This window comes from Octopus bimaculoides, chromosome 1 (genome assembly GCF_046866305.1).
Source record: "Octopus bimaculoides isolate indiv1 chromosome 1, ASM4686630v1, whole genome shotgun sequence".
NCBI classification, from domain to species: Eukaryota; Metazoa; Mollusca; class Cephalopoda; order Octopoda; family Octopodidae; genus Octopus; species Octopus bimaculoides.
In genome coordinates, this window is record NC_142928.1 from 193,715,609 (window position 1) to 193,735,155 (window position 19,547).

The following is a 19,547-nucleotide window of genomic DNA, read 5'->3' on the forward strand; positions in this document are numbered from 1 at the left end:
ATCACTGTTATGTCATTGGAGAAAATCCACTTACTGTAGATGACGTGTATTCATAATACATGCGAATCATTGGTGTAAAAGGGTTATGAGACACCACAGTGTTTCGACCTCACTGTGTGACTCATCTAAATTGGAGGAAGCGTTTTCTAGTGATAAAAAACAGTGATCAAATATTCCTGTTCGAATCTATTAAGAATGTATTAAGAATGAATAGATTTGTTATTGTTTGGATTCCTTCTGTTCAGCATTCACCTCATGAATTATTATCTGTTTGATAGACATAATCTTCTGCTCTATTTGCTCCCTTGTTCGCCCCATCTAAACATCACATTAGACATGTCTTACTCTATGAGCTTCATAAAGGTGTGAATGCAAGCGCAGCAGCAAAGTCTCATCAGAGAGTTTATGGGGATTATGTTGTGAGTGAAATAAATTGCAGGAGATGGTTTTTCTCGCTTCAGAAGTGGGAATTTGAGTTTGAAAGACGAGCCGAAAGAAGGTCGTTCAAAACAACTTGATTCCGAATAGTTGGAAGCTGTTGTCACAGAAAATTCAACCGCTACTTGTAGAGAACTTGCAGAACAGTTTAGTGTAGCCCATACAACTGTTCTACGCCAACTGAAAAGGATTGGAAAGGTTTCAGCGGTTGGAAAATGGATCCCGAAATAGAAGCACTTGTATGAACTGCTAACTTGTAATTGTAAATACCTTGCAACCTTGCAACTGCTCCGATAATTATTAACTGGTAATTGAACGGTAAATGTGTATTTTTATATATCTTGGACCTGCCACCTCATTGCTCTTTGTCAAAAGTTTCACCTCCAGCCGTTTGTTATGTCAGTCAACACATACACTGACAGCGTTTCGCTGTCGTGGCCGTAAAGATGGAAAATTGCTGATACATAATGTTGTTCACATTAGGATGTAAATTATTCATTTGTTTCGAATTCAATAGAAATAAGATGATCTTAGTGTTATCACATTAGAATGAAAAGTGAAAGAATAAAAGTGAAACAATATTATATCACATTATAATATAGATCTTATTCTTTCACTTTTGATAATTCTTTCACTTTTGATAATTCTTTCACTTTTGATAATTCTTTCACTTTTGACACGTAATACCGAACCAGAGCCAATGTTATATTGTTTTAATCCAAATGAAAAAAAAAAAAAAATACTTGTTGACACTCACGAGGTCTGATACTATTACCTTGTAAAATTTGATTTGATTTGGTCGAGCCGTTTGAGAATGCATATGAAACAGACAGACAGACAGACAGACAAAGAATTTTATATTTATAGACAAGGAAGTCAATTTGTAGACAGAACTTACAAACCATGTTTGAGCGTATAAAGCTCCAGAAGAAAATGGCTTGAGTGAAAAAACTTGAGCTGCTTTAGGATAACTTTTTCTAACGCATGACCGCTCAGTGGCGTGGTTGAAATCTCATTAGTTTGTAATAAAGGCTTATCGGCTGTAAGTGGCCCATACCAGTTATACATATGCATGTACGACCGCACGCACAGCGTTTTTCGATAGAGAGAGAGAAATGTAAATAGTGTATTTAAATAGACGGAGTGCAAAAAATTTTAAATAAATAATGTTGTAGGGAGAACGTACAAATACCGTAAAGACAAAAATATTTACGCACGACAAAATTGAAATACACTGAAGTCAATTTTTAGGCAGATGTGACAAAACTGAATTTAAATACACTGGGTGAACAAAAATAAAAAATACCTAACTTATTTTTCAGGGAGAACGCACAAAAACCGTAACAACAGAGATTTTTACGCATGACTAATTGAAATACACGGAAAGCAATTTGTAGACAGAAGTTAGTGTGTGAGTGAGTTAAAGAGAGAGAGAGAGAGAGAGAGAGAGAGTGTGTGTGTGTGTGTTAAAGAAACAGACAGACTAAAAGAGAGGATCTATTACAGAGGGTGAGAGAGAATATGTGTAAGCAAGAGAAAAAGAGAGAGAAGAGAGAAATAAACAGAGAGAGAGAAAAGGGAGAGAATCGGTTGAAAACTGCTGAAGTTTTTAAAGAAAACCCCTTGTAAAACACCGTTTTCCTAGGTTTCTCGCTTTACGCAGGAGATCTGGGAAAAGTACTATAGTGCATGACCATCCTTGGTACATAAGTAATGTGTGTGTAAAGTTTAATGAAAATTGGTTGAAAACTGTAGAGATGCACACGTACTACATACACTCGCGCGCGCACACACACTCATCCTTATATATATATATATATATCACTAATATAATTAGTGCCTTTTGTCGACGACGACATAAACATATTACTTAGAAAGGGGGAGGGAGAACCACCAGTTAAGACAAGCAACATAAATTCCCCTACATGGTTTAGTGATTCTCAAGTTTGGTTAAATTTGACTGTCCTTTTCATAGCTGTTAACTATCCTTATACAATCTTCGATCAAATTGTTTGGCGAGAAAACTTGCTTACTTCCTTGGAAATTATGTCCCCTCAATCATGACGAGTCAGCCTGTGTTGATTGGTCTAGTCATATTCCCATAGGCTTTATAGTGACGCTATCGTTTACCTGGAAATACGTTAGCTTGTGTTTTAGACAGGGAATAATCTGAGAGCTATGGTTCAAATCTCAGCCAGGGTTTCGCTACAAGATAAACTTATATAAAACTGCTTATAACTGTGAATTTCATGTTTCTTCACCAAACGGATGTGTTGTTGGAGTAAAAAAGCAAGGATTGTGAGCGTTGAAACACCAACAAATATAATGGTTTCAAAAGGAGGGAATTTTAAGTGGATGGATGGCCATATTATCAACCGAAAGTGGAATGATGGCCATAATATCAACCGGAAGGTAATGAGAGATATGCTGATGAATGGGCGAGTGAAGAGAGCGGTAAAGGCACTTGAAGGAATTAGGGAGCGAGACTTTTTTCCAGAAGTCGTTAGAGGTCTTTGTAGCTGGGGTCTTGGTGAGAGAGAAGGAGGGAGGAAGAGAGAGAGAGAGAGAGAGAGAGAGAGAGAGAGAGAGAGAGAGAGAGAGAGAGAGAGAGAGAGGAGTAATTCTACGAAAACACAGACTCCACCTTGGTGGGAAGTTAGAGTAGAGGTGTATGAGTGCAAGTACTTTCCTTGACATTAAAACCCTATTCTTGTGTCGAGTGTATTTGTACTTTATAAAAGAGCAGCAAACTCTCCAGAGCTAAAGGAATTAAACTTGTTTTTACTTGTTTCAGTCAATAGACTGCGACCGAACTGGGGCACCGCCTTGAAGAATTTCTAGTCGAATGAATCGATCCCAGAATTTATAATTTTTTTTTAAGATTGGTACTTATTCTATCGGTCTTTTTTTGCGGAATCACTAAATTACGCGGACGTAAATAAACCAACACCGATTGTCAAGGGGTGGTGGAGGACACAGACAGACAGACAGACAGACAGACAGACAGACAGACACACACACACACACACACACACACACACACACACACACACACACACACACACACATACACACACGACGGGCTTCTTTCAGTTTCAGCTTCCCAAATCCACTCAAAAGGTTTGGTCGGCCTGAGGCTGCAGTAGAAGAGACTTTCCTAAGTTTCCATGCAGCCGAAACGAACCCGGAACCATATAGTTTCGGCTTCAATCCCACTGCACATAGCCACACTTGCGCCTCTAAACAGTCATGCCTGCGCCACTATACGTACCAGTTGCGTACTGGGGGGGGGGGGGGGGCGGATCTAATCGACTGGCCCTCTCCACCCCCAAAATTTCGGGCCTTGTGCCTAGAGTAGAAAAGAATATATTAATATATACTTTGCAAATATAAATGAAGTGGAAGTATAGAAAAATAAACATTATTTTCCATCTTACTGTTAGTTTTGTTTCATTTTGAAAAATAAAAATTTATTTTACGGTTTATTATTCTTTATATTTTGAATTACATAGATATAGGAGTGCAGTGGCGAAACATCGATGTCCACTGCTCCTGATTGGGATTTGGGGGTGAGTTGTCTCCCCCGTCTATGACTTTCAGGTATTTAACACTTGGCGTTTTGCTGGAGTCATCTCAACCGCACCAAATTTCCAGCTTGCCGGCAAACAACTACGTTTCTGCATTGAGGATGTGTGTTCGATAATGTTTGCAACGCTAGCGCTGCTTTTAATTCATACTTGAATATATATATATATATATATATATATATATATATATATATATATATATATATATATATATATGTACTTTGATGTGGCGACTAACTTTAATGTTTTGTATAGTTACTACTCATTCAAAGCCAGTGAACAGCGTTTGACGATACCGGTAGGACTTTGAATCTCGTTAACAATTTAAAATAATGACTTTTGTTCCTCTTAATTCTACTTCAGTTCATCTAATTGTCTATATTTATCGTTACTTTTCATAAAAAAAGCCTTTATTTTTTTGATATCCAATGTGCATTTTCGCTTTTTTTTTTCTTCGTACTTTCCCTATATATATGCGCGCGTATATATATATATTCCTTTTCAAATTTCTTTTATATATATATATATATATATATATATATATATATATATATATATATATATATATATATATATATATATATTCCTTTTCAAATTTCTTTTATATATATATATATATATATATATATATATATATATATACGAGACTATCTGTGACCCGTTGGGTCACCTGGAAAGTCTAAGTTTCCCAGCAATGGAGTTCTGTTTCGTGTATTTTTTTCTTTTCCAGGTTATTTCGCATGCTTTCAACGAATGTGATATCGAAATCACGCATAAACGGTTCCTTTCCTCGGAAAAGGAAAGATTTGACTGCTGTTTCTTGTACGCCCTGCGACCACGTAACAGGTATTTCAAGTCCTTTATCGCAAATAGCTCTTACGTGGTAGCAGGGCATGCTAGAAATAGCAGTCAAATCTTTGGAGCTGAGATACATTGAATGCACTTGAAAAACTTTTGTAATGGTAACGGCGGTGCATCAGCATGGCCGCAGCTCTCAGCTAAAATTATAGAAAAAAAAGAAAAAAAAAAGAAGATGGTATTCTCTTGGGGTGATCTTTCGCTTTGACTCTCAGAACTGTCATCCGGATCAGCTGGTTTTGTTTCTTAATTTCCGTTCAATTTTTTATTTAATTACTTTTGTTTTAAAGTGAGAGGAGAAAGCGAAAGATGTATGAACGTGTATATGAAATGGACGTGTGTGTGTGAGAGAGAGAGAGTGCCACTTACACATACATGAGAACACACACGTTCACTCTCTCCCTCTCTCACACACGCACACATGCACACGTACATACAAAAAAAGATGTACGCATATGTGTTGATGTATGTACGTATACATGACAACGCACCTCTTCACTCTCTCTCTCTCTTTTTCTCTCTCTCTCTTTTTCTCTCTCTCTCTTTTTCTCTCTCTCTCTTTTTCTCTCTCTCTCTTTTTCTCTCTCTCTCTTTTTCTCTCTCTCTCTTTTTCTCTCTCTCTCTCTTTTTCTCTCTCTCTCTCTTTTCTCTCTCTCTCTTTTTTTCTCTCTCTCTCTCTTTCCCCCTGTCTCTTTTTTCTCTCTCTCTTTCACACACACGTCCATTTCATATACACGTACGTTCATCTTTCGCTTTCTCCTCTCTTTCACTTTAAAACAAAATTAAATAAATAAAATCTTTTACGGAAATTAACAACTTGAAAATAATAAAAAAACAAACATTAAAATATTGTCTGTTTAAAGAAAGCTAAAATATAAATACTTACAGTACAAACAATTTACATTTTTGAAATCACATTCAGTTAAAAATATTTCTAAATGGTTAAAATATCGTGTACGTCTCCATCTCACGTTGACAAAAAGTGCACAGGTTGCTTTCGGCCAATTTAATCTTGAATAGTAGAGAATTAGTTGCTAGAATATTGTGTACAATTCTGAACTGGAACCATCGTAGTTTAGTATCTGTTGTTGTCTTTATAGGTGGTAAAAAATATTTTTTCCCATTTCATTTCAGCAAGTATACACTCTTCCCATTTGTGTTTGAATATTAAACAAGCATCAACATTGTTTAAAACATAGTCGTATCGTTTGGCTTCTTTCTTAACGGACATGAGCTTTCGGATAGCTGTATTATCCTCTAAATGTTGAAAAGCAGTAGGTCTGCTTGTTTTTCACTTTGTTTGGTAGCTTTTAATGGCCCTGATAAGCCCATTATACTGGAGAAAATTTGTATCTAGGTTTTAAAAATTGTGGAATTCTTCCAGGGTGTGGTAAGATCCATCTAAATTGATAAAGTCACGAATCTAGCTAACACCTCTCTCAAACCACACAGGGAAAAAGATTGCCTCTTTACCGACACTTAAGTGTTTATTAAATTAAATTGGTTCTGTTATGAATTCATCAGATGAATTAGGCTCTGTCTTAGTTGTAAACTTGTCAAAGGCAGAAATACAATCATGCCAAAAATCATTCCTTTCCTGGTATTGTGAGTGTGTACAGGTCTTCTGGCAACGCTTCTTAGATTTGCTGTATGAAAAGTGCATACATGTTCGGAACATGAAACTTGACCCACAGTTCATTCTGCTCGGGTTGAGAAAAAACACATATACTGATGGCATCTTTGACTTATTAGCAAAATTTTTAATATATAAAAGAAAAGTGTCAAAAACCACTCTCAATTTCAAACATTTTAGATACTTTGTGCACGACAGATATCTAATTGAAAAAAAAAAAAAAATCCCAAATCATACAATGAAAGTTAACAAGAAGAATTTTATAAAAAGTGGAGGCTCTACCATGAGTCTGCAAACGCATGGTAGTCCTCTAATGTTACTTCTTGTATAACTGCATCAAGATTTTATGAATGATTGACGAGTGAATGTGTAGTAGTATGTACTCTATTTTATTTTATTCTATTTACTTATTTTTTATTCCTTCTTTTCTCTCCCTTCTCTTTGTTATTTATTTATTTATTATATATTTTTTATTTTTGGTTTCTCTTTTTCTTTCTTTTCAAAATAAAAGGTCCTATTCTCCATTTGTTTTATACAAGACTTCACGGTCCCCTGGTCATGTTATCTTAAATAATAACAGGGAAAACTGGAAGTAAAAAATGTTAATTATACAAAAAAAAAAAAAATAATAATATTGTGTATGTCAAAAAGTCGGCGTTTTTTCTTCTGAGAGAAATGTGTGTGTATATGTCAGAGATAGCGGACATGTGTTTGTGTTGATTCACACGCCATGACATTCATTATATGTGTATGTATTCTGTATGTGTATATATGTGACGACACGGAAGCCATGTTTTTTTTCGTCAAGAAATGACAAATAAAAATTTTGTTTACTCGTTTTCATTAATAAATAGAGGTCCAAATGTCACAAGAATATACAGGGTGCAGAGTGTCGCACCGATAACCAGCTGGTGGAGAATCTGCCTGGGGTTAAATTAGTAGTAATACTCAGCTGCCACTTTGATGTGGTGACAGACTACTACTACTACTACTACTACTACTACTACTACTACTACAACACACACACACACACACACACATGTATACTATGGTCTCTTGGACGACTCAAACATATATATATATATATATATATATATATATATATATATATATATATATATCTAATACAAAAATGGGACAAGAACGCAAAACATCCAGACAGTTAGGTGATACAAAAAGGGACAACAAAACGTCCAAACAGACGATACAAAGAAACCAAGGACGGGTCATTCGGAGATTTTTATCCTCAGTCGAGTTCCGCCTCTCACTTTTTCTCGCCCCTCCTTAATTCATCTATCCCTCTGCCTCTACCTCTCTCTCTTCTCTCCCCACGTTACTTGTGTTCGGCCAGGCCTGACCTTTCATTCTTGGTTCGACTACCATTCGTGCAACATCTATATTCCTCCCTGTGCTTGTTAAATCTTATGTCCCTGCCGTAAGGCCTTACTTCCACACACGCCAGCTTAATTTAATTCGTCCTTAGTCGAAAGACACCTGTTGTTATGTCCTGTTAATTGCATTTGTATTTGTGTATTTCGTATACATTCGGTGCTTTCTTCCAAGGAATCCAATGCTCTTGGCTTATTTCTTCCTTGGGGCTGGCCAGATTGGAGCAATCTCGAGTATAACCAGCCGAACTTGCAAAGATAATCTGGAACTCGACTGAGGATAGAAAACTCCGAATGACCCGTCCTTCTTTTCCTTGTATCGTCTGTCTGGATGTTTTGTTGTCCCTTTATATATATATATATATATATATATATATATATATATATATATATATATATATACATACATACAGACACACACATATGTTGGAGTCGTCTAAAAGACCATATTTGAGGGAGAAGATGCACTCGTATAACTGTTAGTAGAGTGGATATATTATCCGATTTTTATAGTATTAAGTAGCCATCACAGTTGGTCTTACAATTCTATAACTACGCTCGTCAGAGGTAGCCGACATGGAAGGGAACATGGCAAGCAAGCAATTGCCATATTCACGTCCATGTCGGCTACCTCTGATGAGCGTATTTATAGAATTGTTTTGTTGCCTAACACTCAATCGTATTGTTTGCGCGAAACCGATTGGTAAGGCCAACTGTGATGGATACTTGATACTATAAAATTCGAATAATTCACACACACACACGCGCACGCGCGCACACACACACATACATCTTTGAAAAAAAAAACGGAATAGAAATGGTTTTTCTGATAGTTATTCCACTTTACCAATTAGGTGTTTATAAGATATTAGGTGTTTACACCTAATTTATAAAAATCTAATTATTAAAGTGGGAAAATTATCAGAAACGCCATTTCTATTTATTTTTCTCACAATATAATACTGTACCAAAGACTTTCTATTTCTTATTCTACTACTACTACTACTACTACTACTACTACTACTACTACTACTACTACTACTACTACTACACATACACATTCATACACATATTCACACGTCTAAAATATACGACATACAAGAGAAAAATCAAGTGTTGTAGCTTACTGACCAAGAAGATATTTGCGCATGCGCAGTACACACGCACATGCATGTACATACCTGCATACATACACACATACATACATACATACATACATACATACATATATGCTTACACACATACATGCATGCACGTAAACTCATGCACACACAATTGCACATAGACACACCTTCAAGGACTTGCACACACACACACACACACACACACACACACACACACACACACACACACACACACACACACACACACTCACATACACACATACAGTCATACGCACACATACAAATGCTTATGCGTTTTTACGAATGCTTGCTCTCACACGGGTATAGACGTACTCAAATACTCTGACGCAGGCACAAGCATACATATTCATAGAACTACTCACAAACATATAAGTACACACTCTCTCTGTGTCACACACACACACACACACACACACACACACACACACACACACACACACACACACACGCGCGCATAAGCACATTATTTTAATTTTTATTATATTATACGTTCAACAAGTGAAACTTCCGCCCTCAGAGTCACATTTATAAAGTAATATGAGTAAGTGCTTCAATGACTTCCAGTGGACAACAAAAAACTCGTCCTGTCAACACTCAGGTCGCCTCATACAGTTTGAAACTTAATTCTGTTTTTCATTTATTCCATCATTTTGGAGTTGAGAGAATTTATTTTTTAATTAAACAATTGGAATATAAAAGAAAGAGAAAAATATCTTAAAAACGATGCCAATATGAGAAAATAAATCGAAAAAGAATCGTCAGTTATAATATGTAGAAATTTCAAAAGAGAATGATTATCTAACGAAGAAAATTCTTCGAAGTTTTTCTAAATAATTTCAAAATACCAAAATCAAAAGGAATATCTTCATTAACAGAATAAATATCTTTATTCTTGTAAGGATCTCTATAGTGTTTCTGAACTTGACGCAAAGATATATTTAACGTTTCTGAATGACAGGACTTCTATGTGGTGCTTTGACCTGCTAGAAATAGACATCAGATCTTCCAATGTAGTCCTGGATATACTATATCTGAAAATCAAGATGGGATGGTCACGACTGGGGAGTCTTTGACCATAGATTTGCTGGATCAAGGCTGACCAGGGGCTGAATAACAACGACTACAGCTACTTTCACCACTACATCAATAATATTAGAGAAAAACCAGGCGAAAGAAAGAAAGGACAGCAACCTAAACTTTGTGAATTGTTTCTATTCAATTGAACTTGAAGACGTCATTAGATTGGAATTTGTAAGTATCGATTTATGCCAAACGATTGATTTGATGTACACATAAAACAGGCACAGGAGAGGAGTAAAGAATAATATGAGAGAGAGAGAGAGAGAGAGAGAGAGAGAGGATGAAAGGGAGAGAGAGAGAGAGGAAGAGAGAGAGAGAGAGGAAGAGAGAGAAGAAGAGAGGAAGAGAGAGAAGAAGAGAGAAGAGAGAGAAGAAGAGAGAAGAGAGAGAAGAAGAGAGAAGAGAGAGAGAAGAAGAGAGAAGAGAGAGAAGAAGAGAGAAGAGAGAGAAGCAGGCTGTATGGGGCTTTATCGACCTCGATAGGACGAAGAGCAATGTTGGTTTCCGTGGGATTGTTTAGAAAATCGGAACAAATATATTCGGGGATGCTCTAATCACTTTACACACACACACACACACACACACACACACACACACACACACACACACATCTATCTATCTATCTATCTATCTATCTATCTATCTATCCATCTATCTATCTATCTATCTATCTATCTATCTATCTATCTATCTATCTTTCTATCTATCTATCTATCTATCCACATACACCAGTACAGAAGTCGATCTATATTATTTATAATTTTTTAACTGGGCAAAAAACCTTCTCCCCCCCCCCAAAAAAAGAGTCACTGGAGCAAACAAAAACTGCAAAGAGAAAAATTTTGAAGATTTAAATCTAAACTAGGGATGGGACAGTGTGTATTGGCAGTGACAATACACGAAACTCTAAGCCCTTGTGTCACTTCGTAACTTCTGCCGTTGATATAATACACACGCACACACACACACTCATGTTTTGAGTTCTATTTTCCAGTTTGTGTTACCAAACCTTTCTGTGTGTATGTATGTATATATATATATATATATATATATATATATATATATATATATATATATATATATATATATATATATATATATATATATATATATATATATATATCATAAAGTTTTTAAACTTTTAAATTTTCATATTCAAAAGAGACAGAGACTTCAAATTCGATATATCGATTTATTCACCACTCTATGTTAACATTTCTGTGCCAAACTTATCCAGTGACTGGTCCATTGGATTTAGACGTTTGGCACTTCTTCAGAAAAGATGAAAGCTAACGATATCCTAAAGACCTAATAATAGTTATGTATGTGTTTTTTCGTGTTTTGTTCGAAAGGTAACCACTCCTGAAGAAGTGCCAAACGTCTAAATCCAATGGACCAGTCACTGGATAAGTTTGGCACAGAAATGTTAACATAGAGTGGTGAATAAATCGATATATCGAATTTGAAGTCTCTGTCTCTTTTGAATATGAAAATTTAAAAGTTTAAAAACCTTATGATATAAATATAAACTGTGAGAACGACCCTTAAGGAATCTAATTAATGATCTCCTAAGGTAAGTTCTTATGCTATATTGGTAACGGTTGCTACATCCTCTGGGAAAATTATTATTATATATATATATATATATATATATATATATCAATTTAGTAAAGAGCTAAAAGATTATCCATTATTATTGCGGCTTTTCTTTTTCAAAAAAATTTCATGCAACAAAAACATGAACATTTAACAAAAACATTCTTAAAGGATTATTCCGGAGCATATTCACCATCTACTTCAATTTCTGCTTGGTGCTTTGCTGAATAAAATTTATTGAAAAAGCTGCAATAATTATGCACCAACCTAATGTATATGTACACACACGCGCACGCCCCCCCACATATTGTGAGCCCGACGTTCAAGACAATGAACCATGTGCCTCCACATGTATATTACTCTTTTACTTGTTTCTGTCATTTGACTGCGGCCGTGCTGGAGCACCGCCTTTAGTCGAGCAAATCTACCCCCAGGACTTATTCTTTGTAAGCCTAGTACTTATTCTATCGGGCTCTTTTGCCGAACTGCTAAGTTACGGGGACGTAAACACATCAGCATCGGTTGTCAAGCGATGTTGGGGGGACAAACACACACACATATATATATATACATATATACGACGGGCTTCTTTCAGTTTCCGTCTACCAAATCCACTCACAAGGCTTTGGCCGGCCTGAGGCTATAGTAGAAGACACTTGCCCAAGGTGCCACGCAGTGGGACTGAACCCAGAACCATGTGGTTGGTAAGCAATCTACTTACCACACAGCCACTCCTGCGCATATGTGTATGGTTATCATATATTACATATGTATATTATATGTATCTGCGTTCATAATATCGCAAGTTGCCACTTTACCCCCAGCTTTGCTTTGGCCTGAAGTATTAATAACCCCGGGGTGATTATCAGGGTAGACTGTCAACTTAGATATAATTAACACATCTACCGACTCCACCCGACTTATTGAGTTCTATATCAGATAAACCTTGAACTACGTAAAATAAATTTCAATATTCTGCAACTCACGCACACACACACAAGCGCGCGCACACACACGCACCCCCCCACGCACACATACACAAGCACACACAAACACACGTGCACACCCACACGCATACATACGTACAAACGCACGCAAACACACAAACGCACACACATACACACACACACATGCACACGCAGACACACACACACGAACAGACACGAACGCACACACGCACACACATACACACACACGCACACGCATACACACACAAACACACACAATCACACACACACACATGCAGACACGCATACACACGCACGAGCGCACGCAAACACACACACACACACGCACATACAAACACACGCATACACACAAAACACACACACGCACACACAAAACGCACTCACACGCACACACAAAACGCACTCACACGCACACACATAAACAAACACACACACACATACGCACGCACGCACGCACGCACATACTCACGCACACACACGCAAACACACGCACGAACGTGCGCAAACACACACACGCACACACACACACGCACACACATACACACGCACACATACCCACGCACACATACCCACACACACAGAAACACACGCACGAAGACACACGCGCACACGCATACGCACACACGAACGTACGCACACACACGTACACACACACGCAGAAACACATGTACGAACACGCACACGCACACACATACACATAGACAAGCACACACAAGCATACACACACACACACGCATACACACGCACGAACGCACGCAAACACGCAAACATACATACACACACGGAAAAACACACGTACGAACACACACGAACACACACACGGGTTAAAGAGAATAATGAAATCTAAAAACGCCGTCTAGACTACGCAACCCTCAACTGTTAGTAGCTACGATACCATATTTCTACATTAATAACTCTCCAATCCATGCCAGCATGGAACATAGACATTAAGTGGAATGCCAGTCTCTCATCTAGGAGGGCCTTGAAATCAATGTTACCAACTGGGGACTATGTGTGTCGTAGTGATAATAAAAAGACCCAAAGGATGTCTGCAACGAAATAATTTTACTCAACACTTTGCAAGTGAATCAGTGGAGGCAAAGATGCGTCTCATTTACTTGACAATTTATGCACCACATTGCAGAAATCACAATGTAAGTATATCTGAAAGGGTAGTCTTACACTGTTGTACCGTTGAATTACAAATAATGCTCATCTGTTATGTTCGGGTTAAAATTTCATCAACATCAAAAATATATGAATTTTCATGGGAGTTATGGCCGTTATACATAGAATATAATTTCCAAATTTCATAAAGATCCGTTCAGTACTTTTGACGTAGTTTTGGATAAGAAAACAAATGACTAATGTGTGTGCTTGTGTGCATGTGTTTGTGTGTGATAGGTGTATATATGTATAGATATGTGTATGCATGTATATATATGTATATATGTGTACATATTACATGTACATCTATATATATATACATCTACACATGTGTATACATATACATGTATGCATATAGATCTATATCTATATATATATATATATCTATGCATATACGTGTACATATACATCTCTTTCTCTCTCTTTCTCTCTTTCTCTCTCTTTCTCTCTTTCTCTCTCTTTCTCTCTTTCTCTCTCTTTCTCTCTCTTTCTCTCTTTCTCTCTCTTTCTCTCTTTCTCTCTCTTTCTCTCTTTCTCTCTCTTTCTCTCTTTCTCTCTTTCTCTCTCTCTGAAAGTATCGAAATGTGATTGTTTCAGTTAGTGGAATAACGTGTACATATACATCTATATGTATACATATACATCTCTCTCTCTCTCTCTCTCTCTCTTTCTCTCTTTCTCTCTCTCTCTGAAAGTATCTGTCATTACAGTATCGAAATGTGATTGTTTCAGTTAGTAGAATAGTTTCATTTTTAAAGTGAAAGTATTTGACATGAGTGTTTTTGTTTCACTTTTGACACGTAATACTTAAATAGTGGAGGAGATATTATGTTGCTGTGGGCTCGAACTCTGGAAGAAGTTAAAATTTTTTTTGACTAAAACACAACTGGAACCCTAAGTAAGGCATGTGTAAAATTTGAATGAAATTGGTTGCGTAGTTCTCGAGTTTTAGGGATTCACACAGACAGACAGACAGACAGACAGACAGACAGACAGACAGACAGACAGACAGACAGACACACACACACACATTCTCATTTTTATATATATAGATATATATATAGATATATATATATATATAATATGTGACAATTAGTTGGTTTGTCATAATAAAACTCAGTTTTGGATACCGGAGATGAAGTCCGCTCCGGCATCTCATCATTTATTAATATGCCGGAGCATATATTGTTATCATTGTCCTTTTAGTAAACACATTTTGTGCGTTTTTGAATGCCTGATATGTGTCTTCCATGCTGTTAAATTTATTTAACACCCTATTGAAATGACCATCAAAAAGATAAATTATTACTGGAAAATCGAAAAAGAAATATTTTGCGTTTAGTAGATCCAAGAAAGATTAAACAGACCCTACGACAGAAAACTAATAATTTGTAATACAATATCAGGGTTTTATTTTCGCTAATTATTTTATATTTAAGTTTTGTCGAGCATTGAAAGAGCTGCAAGTCTATGAACTAAACAGTGTACGTGTAAAGATTGTATACTCAAACATATAATTTAAAAAGCAATAATAGTTACATATTTTCTTTTAAAGGTTTTCAGACAGGGTGAATCAGTGGCCAACTACGTAGCTTCATTGAATTTTTAATCAATTTCTATTTCGGATTGGTCACCTTTGTCTTTGAGAAAAATTATGATTAACACTAACGAGTTATTAAAGACGTGATTTTATTTAAATATATGTTGTATGACCTATTACATTGCGTATGCTTGCCTTCATTAAAAATAAAAATTCTTATTACCTCCGCCTTAGCGAAGGCGGAGGTATTGTTTTCAGTAGTGTTTGTTAGTCCGTAGACAAAATATCTGAAGAACCGCGGGATGGATTCGGATGAAACTTTCAGGGATATTTGGCCTCGTGGTTGGCCCGGACTGATTAGATTTTGGGATCGATCCGGTACCGGACAAGGATTCTGGATTATTTTTTCTGTTTTTTTTTCTTTACTTAATTTTTGATAGCGGTCTGGTTCATTTTTAGTATTCTCGTTTGTGAGAGCAGTCCAGTTTATTTCAGATATTCTCATTTTAACAATCATCTCTGACTAATCGTTGAGAAGACGTTGGTGCTCTCTTGGCGGAGGTTTGCGCTCTCTTAGTGCTCTTGTGTTAGAATTCGTCATACAAAAATTGTAAGTTTGCTCCAACATTTGTTCGAGATTTTTAATCGCCTCCTTATCCTGCCAAGAGCCACATGGTACAACGATTATTTTATGAAATTACTTATAGAGTTCATCGTATAAACCATATTCTCAGAAAAAAATATATGTAAGCATTTCATACAGCTGCAGTGGAACTGTGTCAGTTTGTACGAAGAAAAATAATAAATGTTTAAGTGCAGTTAACAGTTTTTATCTTTTAATGGATGGTGTGTAGTGATTTCAACACTGTAATTGTTTCACTATACGGTCTCAGAGAAATCATTTCCCAAGCAGATACATCTCTGAAATACATTTTATTCTCCTCCCACGAAATATATTTCAGAACACCCTCTTCAGATCTTAAAGAATAAAGTTTGCTAAATTTTTAAATCCTTAACTTATAGGCGCCATTTTGTTTGTATTGTTAGCTTCTTTTATTGCTTAATACATGCAACTAGATTCCCATCGGCAAGATGAAAACGTTTGATATTGGACATAAAAAAAAAAAAGTTTTTAAAATCGTTTCTTTCCAAGCAGGAATTACCATTTTTTAAATTCCACATCGGTCCTATCGGATTGCTATAAATAGATTTGATTAGATTTATATTAGTGAAAATAGTTGACAAAATAAACCAGAAGTAAATTGTGGGAGGTGAGAGAGAGAGAGAGAGAGAGAGAGAGAGAGAGAGAGAGAGAGAGAGAGAGAGAGAGAGAGAGAGAAGAGAGTGTGAAGGAGAGAGAGATGAATTATTAATTTAGGAAGAAAATTAAGGAAGAAAAAAATTAAGAAAAACGATGAGTCAAACGATAAGAGGTGGGAAGGTCAAAGATTTGAAGAACAACAGTAATTATAAATATAGCAAAATCTGTGAAGGGAGAGAGAGAGAGAGAGAGAGAGAGAGAGAGAGAGAGACAGAGAGTGATGACTGTTTATATACATAATTAGGAGTGTGAGTTGGGGTAGTTTGTAGAAATAAATTTCTGACCCCCCCCCCCCCCCACAAAAAAGCAGAAATAATAGTAACGTAATGAATCGCAAGAGAATTTTGCGTAACAAATCTAAGTGAAAATCGACGCATTTTTTTACTGACGCCATAACGTATCGAGAAAGTTTATAGAAAAGCAACTTACAATCAAAAATATATATTGTTGAATGAAAATTACTTGTAGTAGAATTTTTTTGACCAATTTTCTTTTAAACCTTCATATATATAAATATTTATTTATTTATTTTTAGGGACCTTGCCATCATTTTGTTGGAGCTGATATAGGAAATATCCCGGATTTTTATTAAAAAAAAAATGTCACACTCACTAACAACTGCTCAAAATACTTTTCTTTTTATCGCGATCACTAATTTGATATTTGGATTATTTTGGACGACTGTAACTTCGCAAAGTAACTCAAAGCAAAATTTCTGTAAACATACTTATGTGACTGAGACGACAACGAAGTGCTTTTCTTGTGACACAGCACTTTCTGAAGCATGTGGAAAATATCAACCTGTGCCATCTTCGAAAGAGACATGCACGTACTTTGATTCTGGAACTGAATTTCAGGGCTGCCAATGGACGTGCAAACGTAATGTTACCACACGTGTGTGCTGTCCTGGATTTTGGGGAGACAGCTGCTTAGGTGAGTCCATATATATATATATATATATATATATATATATATATATATATATATATATATATATATATATATATATATATATATATATATTTTCTGTTGTAGTTTCAGCTCAGAGCTGCGGTTATATATATATATATATATATATATATATATATATATATATATATATATATATATATATATATATCTTTATCTCTTTTATCTCTTTTACTTGTTTCAGTCATTTGACTTCAGCCATGCTGGAGTACCACCTTTTAGTCGAGCAAATCGACCCCAAGACTTATTCTTTGGAAGCCTGGTACTTATTCTATCGGCCCCATTTGCCGAATCGCTAAGTTACGGGGGCGTAAACACGCCACCATCAGTTGTCAGGTGATGTTGGGGGGACTAACACAGACACACAAACATATACACACACACATACATATATGCGACGAGCTCCTTTCAGTTTCCGTCTACCAAATCCACTCACAAGGCTTTGGTCGGCCCGAGGCTATAGTAGAAGACACTTGCCCAAGGTGCCATGCAATGGGAATGAACCCGGAACCATGTGGTTGGTAAGCAAGCTATTTACCACATACGAAGAGCGTTGACTCGAAACGTAAAAGACTTCCTGAGCGTTAAACTAATACATGTTTGTTGTTTACACACCCGTCTTCGGCTTTTGTTTTTATTTGTAAATTCTCACTATATATATATATATATATATATATATATATATATATATATATATATATATATATATATATATATATATATATATATATATATATATATATATATATATATATATATATATATATATATATATATATATATATATATATATATATATATATATATGTATATGTAATTGTTCATTTTATGCGTGTGTTTAACATAGGTATTAGCTAAGGCGGTTAGCTGGCAGAATCGTTAGCATGCCGCGCAAAATGCTTAGCGACATTTCCGTTTTAATGTTCTGAATTCAAATATTACCGGGGTTGACTTTTGCCTTTCATTCCTTCTGGAGCGGATAAAATAAACAGCAGTTGAGTACAGGGATCGATGTGATCGACTTCCCACGACCCCTAAACTGTTGGCCTTGTGCCAAAATTTGAAACCAATATATAGATTTACTAGCTTAATGGTTTTTGATTTAGGCACAAACCCATCAATTTTGATGGCGGGGTGGGGGGAGTAGTCGAGATGATCGATTCCACTACAAAACTAGAATTTTACTTTCTTGACTCTGGCGGGATGAAATGCAAAGTTGACTTTACCTGGATTTAGACTCAGAATGTAAAAAGCTGAATCCGAATACTGGAGAACATTTTGCTTGGTGCTCCGATTCTGTCAGTCGATCTCCCAGCCATCACAATGATGATATTATTATTATTATTATTAATATTATTATTGTTATTGTTTTTATTATTATTATTACTACTAGGGCGGCAAACTGGTAGAATCGTTAGCATGCCGGACAAAAGGCTTAGCGGCATTTCGTCCGCCTTTACGTTCTGAGTTCAAATTCCGCCAAGATCAACTCTGCCTTTCATCCTTTTGGGGGTCGATAAAATAAGTACCAGTTGAGTATTGGGGTCGATGCAATCGACTTACTCCTCCCTGAAATTACTGGCCTTGTGCCAAAATTTGAAATCATCATCATCATCACCATTATTATTTGATGAAAACTCTCAGCTTATTTTGCTGGGTATGATGGAAAGTGTCAGTCGTACACAGCGAGCAGATAAAGGTGACGCTTGTTTACTGGTTATGCTTCAAGGACTCTGAGAAGATTTTTTGTAGTTTCAAGCAATGCTGATTTTTGTAGGTGTTCTATCTTTACATTTGTACCAATCTTTTTGGGCCATGTTGGCAGCTGAGTGCTGATACTTCCAAGTGCACCAATTA

General features: G+C 36.2%; 1 protein-coding gene across 4 annotated transcripts in view; it reads left to right on the forward strand.

The window, feature by feature from the left end:
• Positions 1-8,838: 8,838 nt before the first annotated feature.
• The window catches only part of LOC106871609 (stabilin-2), a 108,381-nt gene continuing 97,672 nt past the window's right edge, over positions 8,839-19,547 (forward strand). Inside the window, exons 1-2 of one of the 4 annotated variants that reach the window (XM_089364469.1) lie at positions 8,839-10,300; positions 17,257-17,654. In XM_089364469.1, the coding sequence (XP_089220595.1) occupies positions 17,321-17,654 (334 nt within the window). In that variant the 5' untranslated portion in view covers positions 8,839-10,300; positions 17,257-17,320. Of the gene's footprint in view, positions 10,301-13,514; positions 13,848-17,256; positions 17,655-19,547 lie in introns of those variants that run through there. The other 3 variants (XM_089364491.1, XM_089364502.1, XM_089364480.1) reach the window with 3 other exon arrangements.